We start from the raw sequence: 22662 nt of genomic DNA on the forward strand, positions 1-22662 counted from the left end.
GATTTCATCATCGGTTTCAATAAGAAATTTAAAAACCTACTCTAAACCCCTGCTTCTCTGTCTGTAAAAGAGCCCCAGCTTAAGAACGGGCCTCTTTCTTGGACTTGGGAATGGGTGCCCTGTAGTACTATTTATACTGCACCATGACTGTCACCTTTGGGGAGGATGGCCTCTGCTGCAGTGGAGAGAGTCTTTGACTTTCTGGAGAGCCATTATGTATACATAGAGCAGAATCTTCCTTTCCTCGGCTGACCGGGACCTCCACACGCACCGCCTCACATTTCTTCCTACTCAGCTTGCATCTCAGGGCATCCGTTCGCCTCTCTGTGCCTCCTAGGTCTTCGGGTTTGAGAGAATGTCTCTTGACTGATCATTACCTGTGAGTTTTCCCTTTTTGTTGGTTTCAGCTTCCTGAAAACTTAAATCTGAAGTTCTCCAATTTTTGCACAAACTCTCAAACACTTTTTCTCAGTCACTGCTGCCTGAACTCTGCCTAACCTTTACCAATATTCCACAAAGCCCTTAATGAGATTGTTTTATGTTGTCATGCTAGAAAATTGAAAAGGAAAGAGCTTTGATTTCTTAGAGGAATCACATACGGGAGTCTGTGCACTCATTTTTATTCTTTATCTTCTAATTAGAAGATTGGAGTCTTTTAAGCAGGAAGGATGAGGAGACTAGAAAGACTATCACAAAGGCATTATTTCAACCTTCACTTTTTTCCCTCTTTCATTTTTATTCCCACCTTAACATGATTTTAATTTACAATTAAGAAACCTGAAATGATCTCTACTAATAAAGAAATAAAAAGATCCATATTGTTGAAAGAAGAATTTTTGAGGAATTGGAAAGTGTAAAAGAGGATATTCCCACCGCAAATTGCTAGTGACGTCCAGCCTGGTTGCCCATTGCCTCCTATGCAGTCCATCCAATCCAGCTGATCTCCTCAGTGGCCCTAAGACAGCTGTCTGTGCTCCCCCATCATCTCCATCAACATCCCATGATGCTTTAGCGAGAGCCTTCGAGGAGCCAGACAGTTCTTCTGCCACCAATGACTCCCATTCCCTAAGTCCTCCCCATTTGTGCGAATACCTGCCTCCTGGAAGGACTGGCTCCTCCTCACTCCTTATATAAAGATGCCCCAACTTTAAGGCGTCCGTATGGTTTTGAATTCTAGAATCTCACCTATTCCCCTTATTTAACGAAGAATCAAGTGCTGCCTTGTAAATCACTCCACGTGCATAGATTTGTCCCGTAAACGTCTTAAAGGCAGAGACTATATATATAGCATATATAATATATATGTGTATGTATAATATACACGCATATATATATATACACAGATATATAGATATAGGGATAGATAGACACAGATAGCTGATATAGATATAGATACAGATTGTATCCTTTCTAGCATCATGAACAAATGAAACTATTAGGCGTATTGAAGGCTGTGAGGAGGAGGACCAAGCATTCATGGAGCTCTCCTATCATTTGCTAAATACCACAAGACTGTTAAAAATGTTATTTCTATTTCCTAAAGAAATAATTATCAGGCTGGAAAAAATCGAAACTTTTGACAACACTCTTTGTTGGTGCTTGTGTGGGGAAACTGGCACTCTCATGCTTTGCTAGTGGGAGTGAAAGTTGGCTCAACGTCCGTGGAAGTCAATTTGACAATAGGCAGCAAAATCGCATATATCCTTTGACCCAGCAATCTCTCTTCTGGGAATTTAACCTACAGATATACTTGCAAGTATGTGAAATGGCATATGTTCAATTTTATTCTTTGTGGTTTTATTTGCATGGAATTAGAAAAACATCTCAAAAAGCCTATCAATTTGGGCCGTATGAAATGAATTATGGCACAACTCTACAACTGAATTCCAAGCAACTGACAAAAGAATGATGGAACTCTTTATGTGCTGATATGAAAAGATGAGCTCTAACATAGATCATTATTTCAAAAAAGTAAAGTGCAAAACAGTGTATATACCATGCATTTGTATTTGCTGGTATTCCTACAAAGAAACTCAGGTAGAAGACACAGGTTGCCTATTAGAGCCTAAAGGCAAGTCTAGATGGACAGAAAATAGGAATGGAAATCGGGGTTTCACTGCATATCTTTTCATATGGATTGATTTATGCTCCTTGTGAACATATTACCTACTCAAAATTTAAATTAAAAATTCAAGCATTGTTCGTATATATTTAAAATCACCTTATTAAAATCTGTGGAGGATCTTTCAGTTGAGAAAAGAGCTTAGACTCTGAAATGTGGAAAGAGGAAGGTGACATGGTTTGAGACCTCAAGACTGAGGAGATAACACAGCAGCAGTGCTTCTACACCCGCTTCCTGGCCCAAGAAGGTGACCAAGTCCAGCATTTTTTGCCCCTAATCTAGCACAGAAGGCAGCCCAGGTGGGATCATCCCCCCTACACACACACTGAATCAAAACGGAATACCTCTGATGGCACCAGGTGAACCTGGTAGTAACAGCAAGGGGGGTCTTCGGAGCCCCACTAGTGATAAGGGGCCAGGGCAGGGATCTCTTTCACCACTGGGGCTGCCGTTTGTCTCCTGCACCAAGAGAAACTGGGGGATCCAGGCAACGCCTACAGGACAGATCCTGCCAAAAAAGCGAGCAGCCTGATGGGAAGCCTAAGAATCACCTGCTCTATCCAAAAACACAAACTGTGGTACATATCATGGAATACTACTGAGCAAAGTAAAAGGCAACAACCTGGATGACTCTTCAGGGAATTAAGTTGAGTGAAAACAGTTAATTCCACCCACACATTCCTTCCCCTCTCACAGGTCCTTATCTGCCACTAGCCTTTTAAGATCTCATGTTTGAATAAGGATTGAAGTACTCACGCCTATCTTAAACTGGGTTTTTTAAATTCTTGCACTGGGTTTATATTCTGTGATATAAAGGAACCATAAGAATATCTATCACCTACAAATGAGAAGAAAATTCCTGAGTCTTGCCCAAGATGGTATCCAAAGGCAAGAGAAAATTATTTTTATTAAATAAAATTTAAAGCAAGAGTAGGAGACAAATATGGAGTTGTGTCTTGATTGCATAAAACATCCCTTCTTCAGCACCTTAATCACAGTAGGGCCAATGGGGATGACATTGTGACTAGTGTTATCATGAGGGGGCTACACGAACCTAAGCATTACTATGAAGGCATTTTGTAGATGTCGTTAAAGTCCATAATTAGTTGACTTTAAGTAACAGAGATTATCCTGAAAAATCTGGGTAGGCCTGCTTCAATCAGGTGAAAGGCCTTAAGGGCAGAGCTTCTTCTCAGAAGAAGAAGAAATTGCACCTGCGGACTGTAGCTTCAGCTTACGCCTTCAATTTCCAGCCTGCCCTTCCTGATTGCCTACCCTACAGACTTCAGACTTGCCTGGCCAGCTTCTACAATTGCAGAAGCCAATTTTTTGCAATAAATATCTTTATATTTCCTCCTCGTTGCTTCTCTGCTTGCCCCTGCTTGACTGATACTGATTTTGTTTATTATCATTGTTCCTCTCCACTAATAACAGCTCCAGTCTATACAAGTCAGTCTCCTCACTTACCTCAACTCCAGCCAAGTTAATGTCACCCTGGATTCTTGACCCTCCCCTACTCTCTCTGGCTGTGCAGATCACACTTAGGTACCAGGCTTAGCTTAAGTCCAGAATTACTGAGCATTCCCTCCCTTCATGTCTCATCTCATCCTCCATGCTTGGTGCCTATATTTTTATCTTTACCTATATTCAATTTACTCTTTGACCATGTACAATGTTGTATTATTTTCTGAGTATATAATGTATGTTCCCGCACCACTCTTGCTAATTTTAAAGTCCTTGAGAACAGGAATAAGACCTTCAATTGCTCAGGTATCACCCACAGTGCTCACTGTTGGACCCAGAGTAGACATTTATTTATTTACGGCTGATGTAAACGTATATTGTACGGAAGAGTGATCTGAAAAGAGAAGAGATTTACAAAGAATCTATGCCAAATAAAAATAAACATCTCAATTAAATCCTAACATAACAACAGCCAAAATAAAATGTGTAATCATCTATGTTCACTTATTTGGAAATCAATGGTAATTATTATAATATGATGATAAGCACACTATATATTAATTAAAATAAGTAAAAGAAATTTCTGCCCTTATTATTATTACCTAAGTACTTTCTGAATCCAGTGATTTCAAGAACTATGGAGCCCACCAACATCATATTTCATTCCAGGTGACTGAGATGTGATAGTGGTGGGAGAAAATGACGGAGAGTCCTATTCTTTGAGGGACTCCTCAAAACTCTGCAAGGAGAGCTTAAATGGCAGGTTGTCCATGGTAGGCTCACAACAAAGACTAACCAGAGAAAGTTAGAAGAAGGTAGATTTCAGCTTCTAAGAGAAACAAACCTTCTAGCCACCAGAGAAGCACAATAATAGCGGGAAGTATTGATCAACCTGTTTCTAGAGCATCAACTTGATGCAAACAACATACCTGTAGCAAAACGTCTCTTTCACACACAGAAATCAGCAGTTGTTACTAATCTAAAAGTTATCCACAGAAGCCCAGGAAAGGTAAAAGTGTAGAGAGCTGATGAAGCAGAGTAAGTAAATTGAGTGCCTCCTAATAGGAACTACACCTGATGCTCTATGTGTGACCTCTTATTGAATCATCAAAAAATCCTAAGACATAGATACTATTATTCCTATACTTAGAGATGAGAAAGCCAAGTTCAGAGAAGTTGAGTAATTTTTCCCTTGTTACTCAATTAGTAATTCTTAGAGCCTGGAATTGAACCCTAGGCAGCCTAATTTTCAAAAACAATTCTCTTTTCATGCTTCATCTCCATAAAATAACAAAACAAAACAAAATTTTAAGAACACATTTATTTTCTACTTCTTATGACAATGGCTTGGTGATGTCATTGGTACGAAGAGTCCTCTTAAGTAGAAGCTAGTGAGCACAGGTCCTTACTTGGACAACCTTGAGCTCCAAGCATTCCCCCTTCAAGTTATATAACAGCTGCTCCATTGAATGCCCATTTAGACAACGTGCAGCAACGAAACCAAATGTTAGCAGACGGATTCACTCGCTTCCTCTTCCAGTCACACGACAGCGTGATCAGGGAGACAAGAGCAAGGGAAGGATTGCCAAGGTCTTCATCATCACATTAGCTGCCAGCGGGAAATCTGTGCTGCTGAAAACTGACTGTGACAACTCCTGCGTTGACAGACTAATAAACTCAGTTACATATCCTGCTATGATGGACAGCTTTATTTCCTTTTTATGTTTTCTACATATATTTACTTATCCAAAAGTCCTATTTATGCTAGTATCTTAAAATTGTGCATTACAACTGTGCCAACTGAAAGATGATTTACAAGCCAGTTCGAGAGCTAATGGGGGACTTGATGTGGGGATCTTTAAGAAATATGCTTTGAATTCAAAGCCAGAGCCTCAGTTCTTTCATCCAATTGAAAACAGGAAGTTTCTCTTCATGGTGGCCAAGGAGAAAGCCTAACAGCTGCTGTGGGGTATCATACGATCTGTTGTCTTTTACTTTCTCTCAGTGGAGAAGACATACAAATACACTTCAGGGAAGTGCAAACAAGCTGAAAATTGGATCTCCATTCTCTCCACACTTCCTTTGCGTGTGCAGTACTCCGGATCTGGTGCTCACTATTGGGAACACATGCAGGAAAAGCCAAAGTGCCTGACCTGGAGGAGCTCAAACTAATGCCAAAGAAAGATCAAAAGATCAATTATTGCAATCACTTTGCACATGAAGATGATGCTTGAGCAGAGTATTGAGGTAGAATAGTGAATTATCTGGAAGAAAAGCCAAGAAGAACAATCAAGGCCAAAAGAACAGAGTGATAAAAAGAATTTGACGTGTTTAAGGAATGAAAAGTCAATCAGAGCCAATATAATATGGATGCATATGGGGCCATGACTGAAATCGTGATTTAGGAGGGCTCCAAGTAATGAAGAGCCACACTTACTGGGCTGAGAAGCAGGGATTTTATCATTAAGATAATGGAGAGCCACTGAAGGATTTGAAGATGAGCAGTAATATACTCAGAGTTTCTTTTAGAAAACATGTAACAAAAACTATATTTTAAAATAGCCATAGAATTTCACTAACAACAACTCACCTTGCCTATAGCCCGATAGAGCTGAAGAATCTTTTGCAGGATACTCACGCTGAAAGTCAGAGACAACAAAAATATCCAGGTTTTAGTCCTACTTGGGTCTTGTAACTGAATGTCCTTGGGCTCTCCATTCTAAACTGTTCTGAATCTTGAGTTCTTCCTCTGAATAATCGTCTTGCCCCTCACCAAGGTTGCAGTGGGAACAAATGATGCAAACATATAAGAAGAAGGAATCTATAAGGAAGGGTTAGAATCATACTTGTCAAAGAGATTTCACGCCCATTGATTCATGAATTTATCCCAGTAGCAATAAGGGACAGATTCAATTATTTTCTCTTGATATATGACACAAGTGAGACTCAAATTGGTGAAATAACTGGCCATAGGTCACAGTGTTATTGTTATAGAATTTTAATGAATGAAGAAATATTTTCTGAATTTTTATCTCTGAATTTTTATCTCTGAATAACATAGTCGAAATATTTTTGCAAGATTCAAACTTAGAACACTGGGAATTCCTTTATTTCATGACAATTTACATAGTCAAGTCTCACTCTATTGTTTCAAATAAAATTGATAAACTATACTGAGCAATCATACTGTCTCTCTCATTCTCTTATTGCTTAGTACTCCTATTACTCTTTGAGTTGATCTATTCCAAATGAAAACCACAGCGCTTCAGCTCAATCAAATGTTTCAAGGGCAGGATGGAAGAGCTTTAAATATTTGTGACACTTACATCCCTCCATGTTTTAACTTGTTTTACTTTTAAAGGTTATTTGAGGAAACAGTGTGAAAGAGCAGTCAGTGTTTTCTAACCTATAGTCAAGAGATGGGGTATATGAACTATGCAAATACTATTCTGAGCTAGAACATCAGAAAATGGCTAAGATGAGAAACAGCAACTGTACAGTATAATTACAATACACTACAGTGAGTCAACACGCTTATTCTGAGTCATACTACTGGAGAAAATCAAAATAATCTTTCTTAGTGACCATGTGTAATCCATGTATGACCCACATTGTTCCCTTGAGGAATATGGGTTACAGGAAACACTTGACTCGCCTAAGGTCATTTGTGGCAGAGATAGATCTGACTCAGGCCTCTTGAACCCCAGTCTGGTCTTCTTTCAGTGACATTGTACCTCAAGTTCTTCCACTAATGGCAACACCTATGCCAGAACCTAGTATCTGTTTAGTAATCTACAGTGTAAAAAGTTTTCCTACAGCCATATGATTTGGTAGCGTAGGAAGGTAAGTTATTGAATGTCTCTTACATGAAAAATATACCAAAACTTTCATAAACATTTTACATATATAATAGATACAGTTTAACATGGTAATGCCAAATCCCCAATAGTGTGTCAATGTTTTTCATTCCTTACCTCAAATCCACACAATAACTGTTTAAATGAGTTATTATTATTTCAGATATCAAGCAACCAAGACTAAAAAATGTTAAGTAATTTGTCCAAGACCAGAGAGCTATAAACATAACCTAGATCTGTCTGGATCCAAAGCTCAGGCACAGATGGAAAATGTGTCTTCATATATCGAGTTTAATATGTATGTATCCAGTCCGGATTACTTCTAACTCATGGGACTTACCAGAGCTTTGTATTTTCATGGCAGTTAGTCTTCTCTTGATTGAAATACATTAGAAATAAATGCTCATTGTTCCTGCTCAGTGTTCAAAGTAAATATCAATGATTCTCCAAAGAAAGGCAACATCAACAATTAAATTATCTCCAGTTAATTATCTTCTTTCATAGTTTGGGATCTTTTGTTGCTTCTAAGGACTTGGAATAAAGCCAAAATTTGTGATCACATTTCTGGCACATTTTCAATCCAATGTTAAGTATTTGAAGTTAGCTTTACTGTAGCCTCAATTTTATTTTTTTAGGAAGATCAGCCCTGAGCTAACACGCACACCGATCCTCCTCTTTTTGCTGAGGAAGACTGGCCCTGAGCTAACATCTATTGCCAATCTTCCTCCTTTTTTTTTCCCTTTTCCTCCCGAAAGCCCCAGTAGAGAGTTGTATGTCATAGTTGCACATCCTTCTAGTTGCTGTATGTGGGACGCCGCCTCAGCATGGCCGGACAAGTGGTGCGTCGGTGCGTGCCTGGATCTGAACCCGGGCTGCCAGTAGCGGAGCATGTGCACACTTAACTGCTAAGCCACAGGGCTGGCCCCTACTGTAGACTCAATTAATGAGGGAAAGGGGAGATGGAGGGAAAGAAGGAAAGAATAAATAGAACAAATTAACAGGTAGGAAATAACTGTGGGAAACTTAAATCATTGAGGTGTGTTCAAAAGGAAGAAAATCGACCTGAAGTGAACATACACCCTTCATTCCTCTCCCTTTCTGATGAGAAGTCTTTGTATCAGCTTTGTTTTTAAATTCTGCCATGTTTCATAAAATATTTAAGAGCACTATTCTTTCCACTTAGACATGTTGTAGTATGAAGAGAAAGTGCTTTCAAGGCATATAGAACTTAGTTCAAATCTCACTTCCACCAGCTCTGTGGCTTTAAGCATTTTGTTCATAAAAGGAGATTTATATTCACTGATCCTCTACTATGTGTCGGTAGGCATCAGACATACAAAGAAGAATGCACAGAAAATTGGTAGTTCGGGAAAGAAAATAAGAACCAAATATTCAATTTTAATATGGTGGAATAAGTTCTATGTGAGTGGATGCTGAAGGAGAAAAAGAAGCAATATCTAGAAAGGTCTGGGTAGGCTTCTTGTAGAAGTTGACAGAGGTTACTCAGGCAAAGAAAATGATAAGTCTTTCTGGTCAAGAGATATGTGTATGTGAAGACACCTCCTCCCCAAAAAAACACACACCAGTTGTTTGAAGAAGTGCCACAATCTAACAAGGCCAGAGCTGGGAATGTGGGGGGCCTCAGAAAGTGAGATGACATGTATAAACTACTGAGTACAGTGCACGGCACTTGCAAGGAGCTCAACATGTGTTCGTGCCCTTCTCCTTAGGCTAGTGCCTTGAGAGAAACCCAGACATTCTCCACGGTCATCCTCATTGCAAGTCGTTCATCTGATTCTCACCCTTGAGTAATACTCTCCTGAGATTTCTCTGCCTACACAAGCCTGGCCCTTGTGTACAGGCCCGACCAGTCTTTAAGCTTTCACAGCCAGTTCAGCCTTCTCTGACCTCTCTCTTCACAGAGCAGCAACCACCTTGCAGCCAGTCTTACGCACAAAATTACACACTGCCTTGCATTATGTGTTTATTAATGGATGCAAAGATATTGGTCTTCTCTTCTAAAGGAGAGTAAAATCACCTCAATGGCAGGTGATGCTTTTGAATCACCTGGATCCTGACAACACTTATGATAGTCATGAGTGAAAAAACTCTCTTGGAAGAGCAAATTCCGATACATTCCAATACTGCCATAGTCACAGTCTGCCTATAGAAAAACTATTTCTTTTCCTTTTTCTTTTTCTTTTGCTTATTGTGCCTTTCTCCAAGTTCTATTTTAAAGATCTGTCCAGTCATTCAACAATTACCAACCACTACGATGAAGAAGTAATCTGGGGTTACTTGGACATTTCCATTTATAATCTATTCTTGGAACACTTCTCTTTTGCCTTTAGGTTACCACTTTTTCTTAGTTCTTCCTCTTTCTTTCCTCATCATTTCCTCTTAGTTGTGTCTCAGTGTATCTCTTCTTGAGTTCTTTAAAATGTTTTACTTCGCAGTTTCCACCCTTGGCCTACACACCTGACTACCTTCATCTACTTAAAAGGCTTCAGCAACTATATATCCAGTGATTCTGATCCTCCCCCCTGGACCTCACTCAGGGGGGTTCCAGCTGCTTCTGCACAGCGCATCTGTCCAGGAAAACACCATGCCCCAAACTGAACGCATGACAGGATCCACTAAATCTCCTCCTCTGTCTACACATCCTTTATCTGTTCACAGAGAAGCTAACATAGAAGAGAGGCTTTGCATTTGCCAAACACTAGGCTAAACACTTTGTAGGGATTATTTTGTTTAGTCCTCATGACATTTCCATTAGGTGGCTGCTATTATTAGCCCCATATCACAAATAAGGAAGTGAAAGCACATAGAGTTCATATAACTTGTCCTAGGTTGTATATCTTATAAGTTCTAGGACCTGGATTTGACATGAGGCTATCAGGACCAAACAGAACTGAGGACTTAGTCACTACATTCTCCATTCACGAAGTCTTCTAAGCTAAAAAGCTAAAAGTCATCCTTCTCTCTGCTGTATTTGATTTGAAGTCAAGTCTGCTTGATCATTTTTAAGATACACCTTTCAAGTCAGGTCCCTTCTTTCTAGCTTGCTCTGACTCTCATCATTTGCTGCCCACAACAACTGCAAACAGCATCCAGTTCTTCCAACTTATACCCAGGTCTTCTAACTTCAGTACACACTCTATGATACTATCACAGTTATATTTCCAAAAAGAAACCAATAAACCAAAAAGCACAGAACAGCAAAATAAATATTAGCAAGTCAATTGCCAGCATTAAAATAAAACCAACAAAATGTGACTGGCTTCTAGATGCTCATCAGAGAAGTAAGCTCCTTCTCAACTTATCATCCATCTTCTACTCTGGCTGTATTTCCTGCCTTTCCATCTTCCTCCATTTCACCTTAGATTCCAGCTACGCCACACATCTCCTAGTCTTCTCTTGTTGCATGACCCTTCACATCTTTCTGCCTTTGCACATGTTGCTCACTCTTCCTTCTCTTTGCTCTTGTCCTTTCTCATCCTTTAAGCCTCTGCTTAAAGGTCAATTATTCTGAAAACCTTCTCATCTTCCCCAGAAAGTGACAATACCCTCGCCCAATAATTCAACATTGCTATGTGAACATACCTCATTTACCTATTTGCGTATACAGTGAACAGTAGATATCTACTATGTGTCAGAGATCAGACAAGGGGCTGGAGACAAGGAAGATTCAGATACCATCACCGTCCTTCCTTTTAGAGTCCCCATCTAATGGCATATTGAATTATCTTTTTCTGCTTAATTGTCTGTCTCACGAATTACATGATATGCGCTTTATGTCATCAATTCCTTGGATATGGTTAGTACAAAAATACATAGGGCAGTTCCTTCCCTAAAGGAGTTTATAGTCTCAGTAGGGGAGTTAACATGAATAAAAATAGTGATGACACAAAAGACTGGCTAGTGTCATAAAACAAAGCAGGGTGTGGATTCAACAATTCATTACTATATTTTTCTTCTCCTTTAGATGTCTACTTGTAGCTGAAAACATCTGCTGATGGCATTCAAGATTAAGCATGAAGATGAATTTTTTTTAGGTCTTAATAGGAAATCCATAGAATAATATTAGGATATGTGTTGACCTGAGCTATGCTTTTAAATAAACCTCGTGTTACCAGAATCCCCCACCCTCTCCAACCTTTCCTTCCAACCATGAAATGTCATGCAGTTAGAGGACCATTTACCTACTGTTAAAATAGCAAAACCATTGTCCCTCCGTGATAACTATTGTAGAGTCTGATAGCCAGACAACTTGATATGGTCCCAATCAATACCTGGTTATTGACTGCCCAGTGGGAGAAGCACTATATCAGGCTTGGGAGAGGAAGAAATCTGACATCCTTTGCCACACCGAAAAGTGAGCTAACAGGTGTTGTTAGGATGTCAGAGGGGCTACACTGTGAAAAGAGATTAGCAAAGGCTGAGAAATAGTGAAGAGACCCTGAAAAGGGCTCATGTGAATGTCATCAGACATAGATATTGAGAAGGTCAAGGACAGTCCCACTCAATAGGAGACATAGAAAAGATGATAAGTACTTGTATTGCTTACCGAGATGGCTCAATGTGAGAGAAATAATCAAATGCATAGTTATTGACACCAGATACTTTCAAATGGTACTTGCTGAGGGATAAAATAAAATTCTGTGGAGACAATCTTATTCCTACTGTATAAGTCTTCTAAAAAAAAAACTTTATCTTCATCTGGAACTCACCATGAAGGTCAATAATAATTTCTATTTCAATATGCAAATGCTTTAGTAAAAATACAAGTCAAATAGATTTATAAATTATAGTAAACAATTCCGGCAGAGAAGGTGAAACAAGATCTCAGAAAATAGTGATCAAAGTACAAACTGTAGCAAGACTTTAAGAAAGCAAGGTGGAAATATGAATCAAGATCCTTAAAACTATTCATAATCTTTGACTCAATAATGCCATTTCTAAGGCTAGTTCAAGAAAACAATAGAACATGTGGGGTTAAAAAATTATTTAAGCACAGAGATGCTCACTGTATTGTTGGTTACAATAAAAAATATTTGGAAACAACACAGGGCCCTGCCCTCTCCTCAAAATAAAAAAAAAAGATTAAACAGTAGAAAAAATCATTAAATAGAATACTTATTATGTAGTCATTAAATAGTATTTATAGCTATTGCAATAGCACATGAAAATGAGAAGTGAACTCAGATTTCCCCTATGGGAAAGTGCTTTATAGGAATACTGTTTGGGCTTCAGGAATGAATGAATAGAGCTATTTATTTTTCCTTTCTTGAGCCAGACAAACATCTATGTTGTCCCAAAACATAGCATATATATTCCTACCATCATGTCTTGGCTCTTGCCAGTCTCTCTGTTTTCAATAGGCTTCCCTATTCCTTGTATTTATTTTAATTTTAGTTGTCATTCACATGCTAACTCATCCTGATTCCTTCCATAATGATTTCATGATTATTCTAGAACACAAAAGTTTTCTCATCTCTCAGTCTTCTAGAACTGCATTTCCAATTATAGTATCACAATACCTTAGTGTGTCTCAGGCAATATGAAGAATGTCATGAATGTCCCACACTAAGTTCATATACAGAGGTTTGCAAATGTCTTGTTCGAGAAAGGAAATAAAATACAAGGATTAAGTGTCTGGGATCTAATGCCAGATTCCCTCCGTTCAAGTCCCAGCTCCACAATTTACTAGCTGTGCAAACTTGAGGAAGATGCGTAGCCTTTCTGGGCCTCAATGTGCTCGTCTAAATGGAGATAAAAATAATACCTGTCTCACTTCATCATTAGTTTGCAGACTAATCTATGCATTAAGTGCGCAGAGTCAAAACCTCTTCCTTTCGATCTTAACTTGAATTCATGATATGCCATGACCAAGATATACCCTGAATATTTAGAAGTTGCTTCAGTTACACAACCTTCTACACTTGCACATTGTATAAAACCAATAACCATGGTAACTGTCTCTGGTGGTCTGAAGGCCCTCATCGTTGGTTGGGTTGCCATGGCTTGATCTGGACTGCAAACGTTGTTTTACCTTCAATTATTCCTCTGGAGAACAGGATACAACTTAGAGGATAAAATTCCTAACCAAACAGTTTACAGACATGATATAACAGTGTTCGATGGCAGATTATGGAAGAAGTGATAGTTTCACATTTCCTCCTCAGATTGGATAGGAATTGCCCACACATTCATCCCCTCCTTCTTAAAGAGGTGGTTTTGAACAAAGTGTGTTTGAAAAGTAACCTAACTTGCACACCAAAGTTCTTTATGTGTCTTCAGGTAAGGAGGAAATAAAACTGAAATGGCATGATGATATATCTACTTCAACAGCAAACTGCTGTGTCTAAAGACTTTGGGAATTCCCATTTGTCATTTCTTAGAGAGTCCACCGTACTCTCTCCCTCACCCAGACCCCCCTCTTATCCACAAAGGCTGGACAGAAAGAAATTAATCCTATCATTCCTAAGTCAGCCTTATGCGTCCACATTTGCTACAAAGCACCAACAGTGAATAACAAAACTAACACTGAAGAGCTTGAAAAGAAAAATGACTAAGAGAATACTCAAGAAATTATCAGTTTTATGTATTATTATAAATGTCTTGTGAATCTGAAGACCTTGCATTTACTGTGCTGATCGTGGGTGATTGCTTTAAGAAAATGTGCCCCAGCACACCATGGACATTGTCGTTTCTCCAAGAGCAGGATTGTGAACTTGCATCTTTTGTTTTTACATGAAGGTATCTCTGTATACTGTCTTCTGCATCATGGCAGCTCTCATCTCTGATGCCCCACGTGGGCACATGCTTGTTGAAGGCATGAAAACATGGCTTGATTCATTCAGTTTACAAAGTGACTCAAAACAATGATCCGCACCCAATTGGGGGGCGAGGAGGGATTAGTTATCGGGAGGACAGATTCTTGAATGGCACAGGCATCCACAGTGTGCTTGCCAAACCTCCCAGCCACCCAAGTGCCTCTGATTTGTCCTGGCTGGGTGCCCAGAAAGGAAGAAGGGGTTTAACAATGTCGGAGACCGCAGTGTAGGCACTGAGCAATTTCACAGAAAGGGGAAAAAGAAGGTGTTAAAAAAGAATGGTATTTTTAAGACTTGGTATGCTGAGTCTCCTGCTCATCAGTTTTGACAGTGTTCCTTTAAAAACCAGCACCTCACTTCCATCGATTTTCAACTTCACACTTTTTCAAAGTTGAAAATCTTCTATTTTTAGGCTGATGGATGGATAAAATTAAAGGAAAAGAGTTTATGTAGAGATGAACTCCTCAAAATATCATTAAATTACTTTAGGAGAGGGTGAACGGAATAAGCTTTAAAAGTCATAGGAATGTTGTCATGTGATTTGGCTGAAATTTGGTTAGCTTTGACTTAATCTTCTTCAGGCTTCTCTTGTCTCACTATTAAATTGATGGCCATTCTGTTTAATTCTGAGCTTCTTACAAGAACATTGACATTACAATTCAGACAGTTCTATACATGTCCTGCAACGTTTCTGTACAAACATACATTGTTCTTGGCTATTTAGGGATAATATTCCTGGAACCAGACTCAATACTTATGGATGGGTATTTATTGGGAGTGTTAAATAAAAACATGTAATTTTAACCTTAAAAGGGCCCACAAGATTTCATTAGTTTTCCCTTATAGGATCTGTGAAGAAACTGAGCTCTGGAGTGCTAAAATTATGTACTTGTTCAAGTACAAGAGCTAGGTAAAATTTAAATCTAATCTCTCTCAGTTCAGTGTTCTGCCACTGTTCCAAATTTCTAAATAGAAAAACTTAAATAAGATATTTCATTATAAAGCCAGACAGTGTTTTTCATTTCCCCAGGCAACTAACAGCAATAACAACATCATCCCATGATGACCATGGGCCTATTTCTTCTCTGATTTGATTAGACTCCTCTATGGACATCCTTGACAAATGCTACATTCCAGGGCATAGAAGAGGTCATAGAACGGCTGAGAAGTCTTCAGTGATGTGAGTGCCGACACTGCTCATCCTGGATCAGAGTCTGATTTCAACCCAGCTGGCATCTGCTATTCCTTTTCTGCATCCCTGAGTGCCATCCCAGCAACAGTGGGAACTTAAGAAAAACTTGTAAGATCTGCCCCTTTGGGATAGACTCACTGTAGTCTTCAGAACAGCTCCAGCCTTGGCTTGGCTCTTACATCTTTCTAGAAGGTCCTTCTCCCACCCCTCTACCTTCTAAGTCAATTCCAAATTTCACATTTTCCGTGAAATCTCCTATACCTGCAGCCAGTACCTTCAGATTACGTCTTTCTCGATTATACTTATAGTTCATTTCACACAATTTGACGTGTAATTCTCTAAATGGAAAACCTTCTCTAATTTGTCATGTGTTTTTGTTTGCTGACCCTGACAAGACTATAAAATTATAGACATCAGGGCTCATGTTATTCATTTATGTTTTATTCCTCACCCCTTATTCCCTGTGAGCTACAGCCTGCCTCCCTGCTTCCTCTCTTACCACGTCTCCTCACTGTCAGCACTCTCTAGTCACGTGAAACTACCTGTAGATTCAGTTTCCTTCTGTTTTTTTTTCCTGCTGTGTTCCCACCATGAGATCAGCTCAAGCCTTCTACTTGAAGCCTCCCTAACATTGACAGGCAGTCATGGGTACTTATCAACAATATGCTGGTTCTGTCGTCTCAGATCCCATGGTAAGAATGCACTTCCTCCCCTCTTAAGTTTAGGTGTGCCCAGGTGACTTTATTTGGTCAATGGAATGTGAGTGGAAGTCATGTTTGCCACTTCCAGGTAGAAGCTTTTAAAAGCTAGCACATGCTTTCTTGTGCTTCCTTCTCCTTGTTATGGCAACATTCCAGATGATGGAGCCTCTGTCAGAATCCTAGAATGAGGACAAAGTGGAAGAGGGTCCCCTGCCAACGTATGATGAGCATGTAACATAGACATGACACAACTACTTGTTACTCAGGCCACTGAGATGTTAGGTTATTTATTACAGAGGCATAACTTAGCCCATCTTGACAATGAAGTTGACTTAACAGCTCCCCTTTGTTTGCCTGCACCATCGTGTCTTGGTTCTACCTCAATACTTATCCCATTTCCTGTCTGTCTTCCTTGTAGACCATAAACTCCATGAGGATATGGCTTGCACCCATGTATCCTCCATGCCCCTCACAGTGTTTGACATATAGTATTCTCTCAAGAAACACATGTTGAGTGAATGAATAAAAGGTGCCCACCACATGTCGAATACATCCTGAAGTTAACATTGGTATTCCTGGATTTTTGCCCATTGTGCTGTGAGTAAACCATGAAACTACTCACAGTTATGGCAAGTGGCGCCAATGTAACCTGTGTCACTGCAGTTACAGTAGAAGGTAGTCCAGGACTGGGAGCAGCTTCCTCCATGTTCACAGTAGTTTGGCAAACACCTAATGGAAGATAAAGCAAAAGCAAACAAAATAAATCAAATCAGTTGAAATAAAGGGAAAATAAAAAATGTCTTATATCCAACTGCATGAATTCATAGTAGAAATTGGTCTGCAACACTCCTATACCTAAGTTAAACTTGAATGACATCAAACAATACTATGGTTTTACCACAAGAGGTGGGTCCACCTAGCACTACTGGGCAATGAAAGGCTCGGAGATGATTTAGGCAATTAAGTTAAGAATTTCAATATTGGGGCAAAATCTCATTGACTTAAAGTTAATTTGAAGTGGTCAGAATCTGTAAGGTTTTTCATTTACCATAGAACAAAATGTACAAAAATTCTAATTTTACATTTTGGAAAGATTTTGCATTTTTAAAAGTAAGGGGAAAGGGGCAGATAATTGAAGTCACTGTCCTCATGCTTCTCTTTTGAGTGACAGCCAAGAATCTATTTTAAATTACACATGAAATTTCAAAAGATGATACCTGATCATTTAACATGCAAGGAAATTCTAACATTTTTAGAAGTGCCAATGCCATCCTTAAAACGAGGCCTTTAGTACTTTGAGTAGAAACAGTACGACTATTCCGAAAAATATTTTCACCATGCAAGTTAAAAACTCTCTAAAAAATCATATAATTTGACCCAGAAATCACACTTAGACAGCTCTGTTTTAAGGATATATTTCAAAATGTGAAAACTACGTATGCTAATTATCGTTATTCATAATGATGTAGTTCATAATGGTGAATCATTGTAAGTGTCCAACATTAGAAAATTTCTTAGCAAAGCTGTAGTACATAAAATTAATGAGCTATCGTAAAGCTACTACACATGGTGTTCACAAAAAGGATTATAACAGACTGGGACTGGATTAGGTGAAAATTCAAGATATGAAGCAGAGCCACAACAAAATAAAACGAACACTTTATATTGCAAAAATGATAGGAAGGAAAAATGTTCGATGTCACTTAGGCAAATAGGAGTGAAGGCAATGTTCATTTTTTCTGGACAGAGATCATGGACTTTGGGGTCACATATATCTGAACTGAAATCCCATCTCAGCCATTTACTCCATGGTGTCTTTGGGTAATTCACTTCATCTCTTACATCCACGATTTAAAATCTCTACCCTGCAGGCACTGTTGCCACTAGGAGATAACCTGGCAAGTGCTCAATATTTGTAGTGAATAAAATTAAGAGTAAAAGCAATGATGAATGCTAGAATTCTTGAAAACAATCTTTACAGGAAAAAAAATCCCATGATTTTAAAAGAGAAGACGGTATAAGCAATGAAGTTAGAGATGTGGTATAATACAATAAAAGTGCTCATTGTGGAGCCGTTGAGAATGTGAGACAAGCAAAAGGAAGAGGATTTACTCCAAATGTCCCATATAGGTAGGAAACCCTCCAGCAAGGACTGTTTCAGAGCCCAGAAGCTAATATTCCTGCATATGTTCAGATGTATTATTAGAAATTTTCTGCTCAGCATAGCAAACGTACAATTGTGCTGACAAGGCTGATGTTTGGGAAAAGCTTATTGGTAACTCCATGGTATCCAACTACGGCTTAGAGAACAGAAAAAAAAAAAAAAAAGGAGCCAGTAATTCTGCTATGGAACATGTTCACAAAAACCAACCCATGAATAAATTAACAAACAAGGTGGTCCCTTTCCTACTTCAAATTCTATCCTTCCTCTTGATTCTCACTCCCAGCTCCTGATCTTGCTGAGAAGGAAAAGAAATAGGCTTGTCACTCAGATGAACCACAGTCCTTGCCCCCGCCAACCTTGTGCTGTGGAGAAATTGCATAAAATTGAAGCATCAGTGTCCTCATCTACAAATCCAAGCAAGGACCACTGCCTCTGGGTGTGTCCGGACAGAGAGCCTTGGAGCTAGCCTGTGAATGCCCACCTGCCCCCACACCTTTTTTCTTTTGCATCCCAGCACCTCCCTGCTTCTGAATACTGCTTCTTCTGCAGTTGACTTTTCAGCATACTTTTCCCCTTTGAAACTATCAAGTCCTTACATAACCTCTCCACACCCCCATCCCACACCATCCCACTCCCCTCCTCCCACCACCAGACACACACACACATTCCATGCTTGGCAAATAAGGGTATTATTGCTCCCCTCCCTCCCCCAACAGAAAGTGAATTGCTTAAGGATGGAAAGCTGAGCAAAGCCAGGTCAGTAGGTAGTTACCCAATAGTTCTTTGGTTTTGGCATCAAGAAAGTTCAGATCACACTCTTCTTGGTGGATGAAGGTATACAATATTAAACTCAGAAGTTCTCAGTGGCTATGTTTTCAGCCATGAGAAGTTTCTCTGCAGTGAATGTGAGTAAGGAAAAAAATACTGAGGTGCAGCATGCAGCAGAAGACAGAGATGGAGCAGGTCCCGACGATATTTATGTGGCTGGTTCCTATTTTTCCCTAGATTTGGTTACACCTCTGAACTTCCTGAGGGCTGGCTGTTTTAATCTATATTAGATTCTGTGAGATAACCCAAGATCTTTCTTGAAAACCCCCATTTCACTCAGGCTAACTCAAGTTGGGATTCTGTTACTTTCAACCAACAGAATTCTAACTTTTCATAAAACGGCAGTCTATAAATAGCAAAAAGAAATGAAAACACATTTTTCCATAAAATCTACACTTTAAAATATTTTTAAAACTCAAGATTGCCAAATTCAGTAGGGGGAAGGATCTTGGGGGAAAACTATAAGAAATATCTGGGCACTTTGAACACATCTTTAATAAGCCTCACACAAATCTTGCATTGCAGTGTTAACAAACTAAATTTAGCAATGAAATTGTAGGCTAGAAATTCATTTGTTTATGGTCAATCAAAAAAACCAATGATGTATTTCTAAGAGAGAAAAAGAGTACTTGGGTAAGAAAAAATCTAATATTTCTATAATAAGGGAAAAAAATGCTTATAAGGCTGCCTTCGAGCTTGGTTCATTTTGGTTCAACACATACTGTGATTAGAAAAACTCATCTGTAAAGTAGACACTCAAAATAAAAGATGCATGACCCCAATTTGCTTATTTAAAAAGGGTAATTTTATAAGCATAATTTACATATTTTTTAATCAGTTCATTTTAACTGGTGTTTTGTTTTTTTCTCTCTACTTGGCATAAACTGAGCACTTAAAACGTGAACCCAGAAAGAAAACAGCTTGAGGTACCGAAGTGAAAGGAGCCCAGGAAGTGTGAGGGCAGCTGCTGTCTTAGGTGTGAGGCCCTTAATCAAATTGCTAAGAGATAATGACTCTTAGCATTAAAATCCGAGTATTTCATATATAAGTGGATCTGGGGGTCTGTCCTTTCCTTTGGTGTACAATGATTAATGAAGAAAGCTTTCAGCATGAGCACAACAGTTTTCTTCATACTATTCAGGTGCCCAAATAAGCTAGTATATGATGTGTGTCAGCGAAGACTCAGAAAGAAAGGCAGACACACTGGAAGCTCTTTGCTTCTTTACAAAAGCAGAGTGTGCATGGTCTGAAGGGAGGTGAAAGCAAGTGTTGAAGCAAAGACAGAGAAGATTTAGGAATGGAAGGAGAAAATACTTAACAGGGACAAAACTTATATACCAATTTCATATGAGAATTTATCATTTTTATCCAAATCAAAACTTCTTCTAAAAAGGAAAGATTGTTGCTAGCTGTGACTGTGGACCATCTAGGTGAGAGACGAACTGGGAAGAAGAGTCATCTAGAGTGGTCCATGGACCTCATTAGCGGTCACCGCCCGGTCTGTAGAGGTACATGGTTTTGGCTTCACTGTTCTTGTTTTGTAGTGTGTCAGGTTGTTCACAAGGAGATATGAAAGAAAAAAATGTTTCTCTTTAAAGGCTGATGCACAGCGAGAGAGACAGCCAAAGAAGCTGCTTCAAAGAAGGGAAAGGATTTTACAAGATGCTGGGAGATTGAGCCACTTGGATGACCAGTGGCAGAAATTTCTGGAAATTTAAAACAGAGTCCAGTTTCAAGCATCCTGGCAAGCACGTTTTCTACAAAACACACTTTGTCTCCATGGACATTAATAAGAACAAAAGGACTCCTGCAGTTTTCCTTGAGAAAGAACAGAGTGGTTATTTCCCCAACTTAGCTTTAACTGAGGCCAAGCACAAGTTTCCAGCTGGAGTGGATAAGGCCTGGGAAAAGCATTGCAGTGGGATTCCCGATAGTTCTGGAAAATATAATCTGCTGTTTGTTTATAAATTTAGTAAGTTTCATAGAAGAAATATGAATTTTTGCCTTTTCTTAAACAAAAATCAGATTATTGAGCAATCGTCATAGTGAATCTCATGACTTTATAGGCCAGTGACTTTCAAGTTTACATTTTGAGTTCAACTTCCTCTCCTGAATTCCAGCCTGATAAATCCAGCTATCTGCTTCACAGTTCCACTTGGGTGACTATCTCAAATTTTGCACGTCCACACCTGAATTTCTGATCTCCAGCCTCGCCCCTGCCTCTACCTTCTCCACCCATATCCTTCAGTATAAGATGATGGCAACTCCATACTTAGCACGGTCTAAACCCTGAAATTTGAAGGTCCTCCCATTCTCTCACTGCCCACATGTGAGGTAAATCCTCAGAGCAAATCCCCCTGGCTCTGCCTTTAGAATCTGTCCTGCATCTGACCACTTCTCATCACTTCTACGGCTGCCACTCTGGTCTCAGCCACCAGCATTTCTCGCCTGAACAACTGTAATTATAAGCTAACTGATATCTCCCAGCTCCCACCCTTGATCCCTTCAGTTAATTCCCAGCACAAGAGCAAGAGAGAAACTTTCAACACCTAAGGCAGATCATATTGGAATTCTCCAATGGTTTCCTGTTTTATTCAGGGTAAAAGCAACATTCTTAAAATGATCTACCAGTTCCTGCTGATCTGCACCCCCATTAATTCTCTGAACTCATCCCTACTCTTCTCTTTTCTACATCTGCTTTAGCCACATTGACCTTTTCATTGTCTCTACAGCACACCAGGGATGCTCCTTTGTCAGAGTCTTTGCCCTGAAGTTCTCTCTACCCAGAATGCTTTTCCCCAGAGGTCCACATGGTCTACTCCTCACCTTCTCCTTGTCTCTGCTCAAATGGCACCTTCTCAAGGAAGCCTGCCACCATCATACTACTTAAAGTTGCAACTCTCCTTCACTCTGTACTTCCAATCCCCTTTCCCACCTCCCCTTTTTTTTTTGTCCCTAGCACTTACTATCTTCTAACACATTGTACACTCTGCGTATGCATTAAGTTTATCATTTGTTATCTGTCACTCCACAAAAGAATGTAAGCTCCATCCTTGTGGAGGTTGTTGTTCATTGTTTGTGGTCTGTTTGGTTCACTGAGTACCAGTGTAGTAAACAAGTAGGCACTCAATAAATGGTTGTTGATTGAATGAATAAATGAATGATCATTTCTGGGATTCAACAGCCAGCTGAAGCTACCCTCTTTTAGCTACGCCTTTTCAGTTAACCACAGTCTATCTGGCCTTCAGTCATTTACTATTAGCTGCGTGCTACTGAGCAGCATAATGAACGGTGAGTGGGGAAGCAGGGACACAAAACAGCCTCATTTTTTTTTTTAAAGTGGTGAAGAGGTCCGGCCCCGTGGCTTAGCGGTTAAATGCGTGTGCTCCACTATTGGCGGCCCCGGGTTCAGATCCCGGGCGCGTACTGACACACCGCTTCTCCGGCCATGCTGAGGCCGCGTCCCACATATAGCAACTAGAAGGATGTGCAACTATG

The 22662-nt window shown here is 39.5% G+C and overlaps 1 protein-coding gene across 3 annotated transcripts in view; it reads right to left on the bottom strand.

Moving 5' to 3' along the window:
• The window catches only part of CNTNAP5 (contactin associated protein family member 5), a 757303-nt gene that overhangs the window by 280152 nt on the left and 454489 nt on the right, over positions 1-22662 (bottom strand). For all 3 annotated transcript variants that reach the window (XM_058548782.1, XM_058548783.1, XM_058548784.1), the window contains one exon: positions 16795-16901. In XM_058548782.1, the coding sequence (XP_058404765.1) occupies positions 16795-16901 (107 nt within the window). The remainder of the gene's footprint in view (positions 1-16794; positions 16902-22662) is intronic.

The sequence above is a fragment of the Diceros bicornis genome, chromosome 10, assembly GCF_020826845.1.
Source record: "Diceros bicornis minor isolate mBicDic1 chromosome 10, mDicBic1.mat.cur, whole genome shotgun sequence".
Lineage (NCBI taxonomy): Eukaryota > Metazoa > Chordata > Mammalia > Perissodactyla > Rhinocerotidae > Diceros > Diceros bicornis.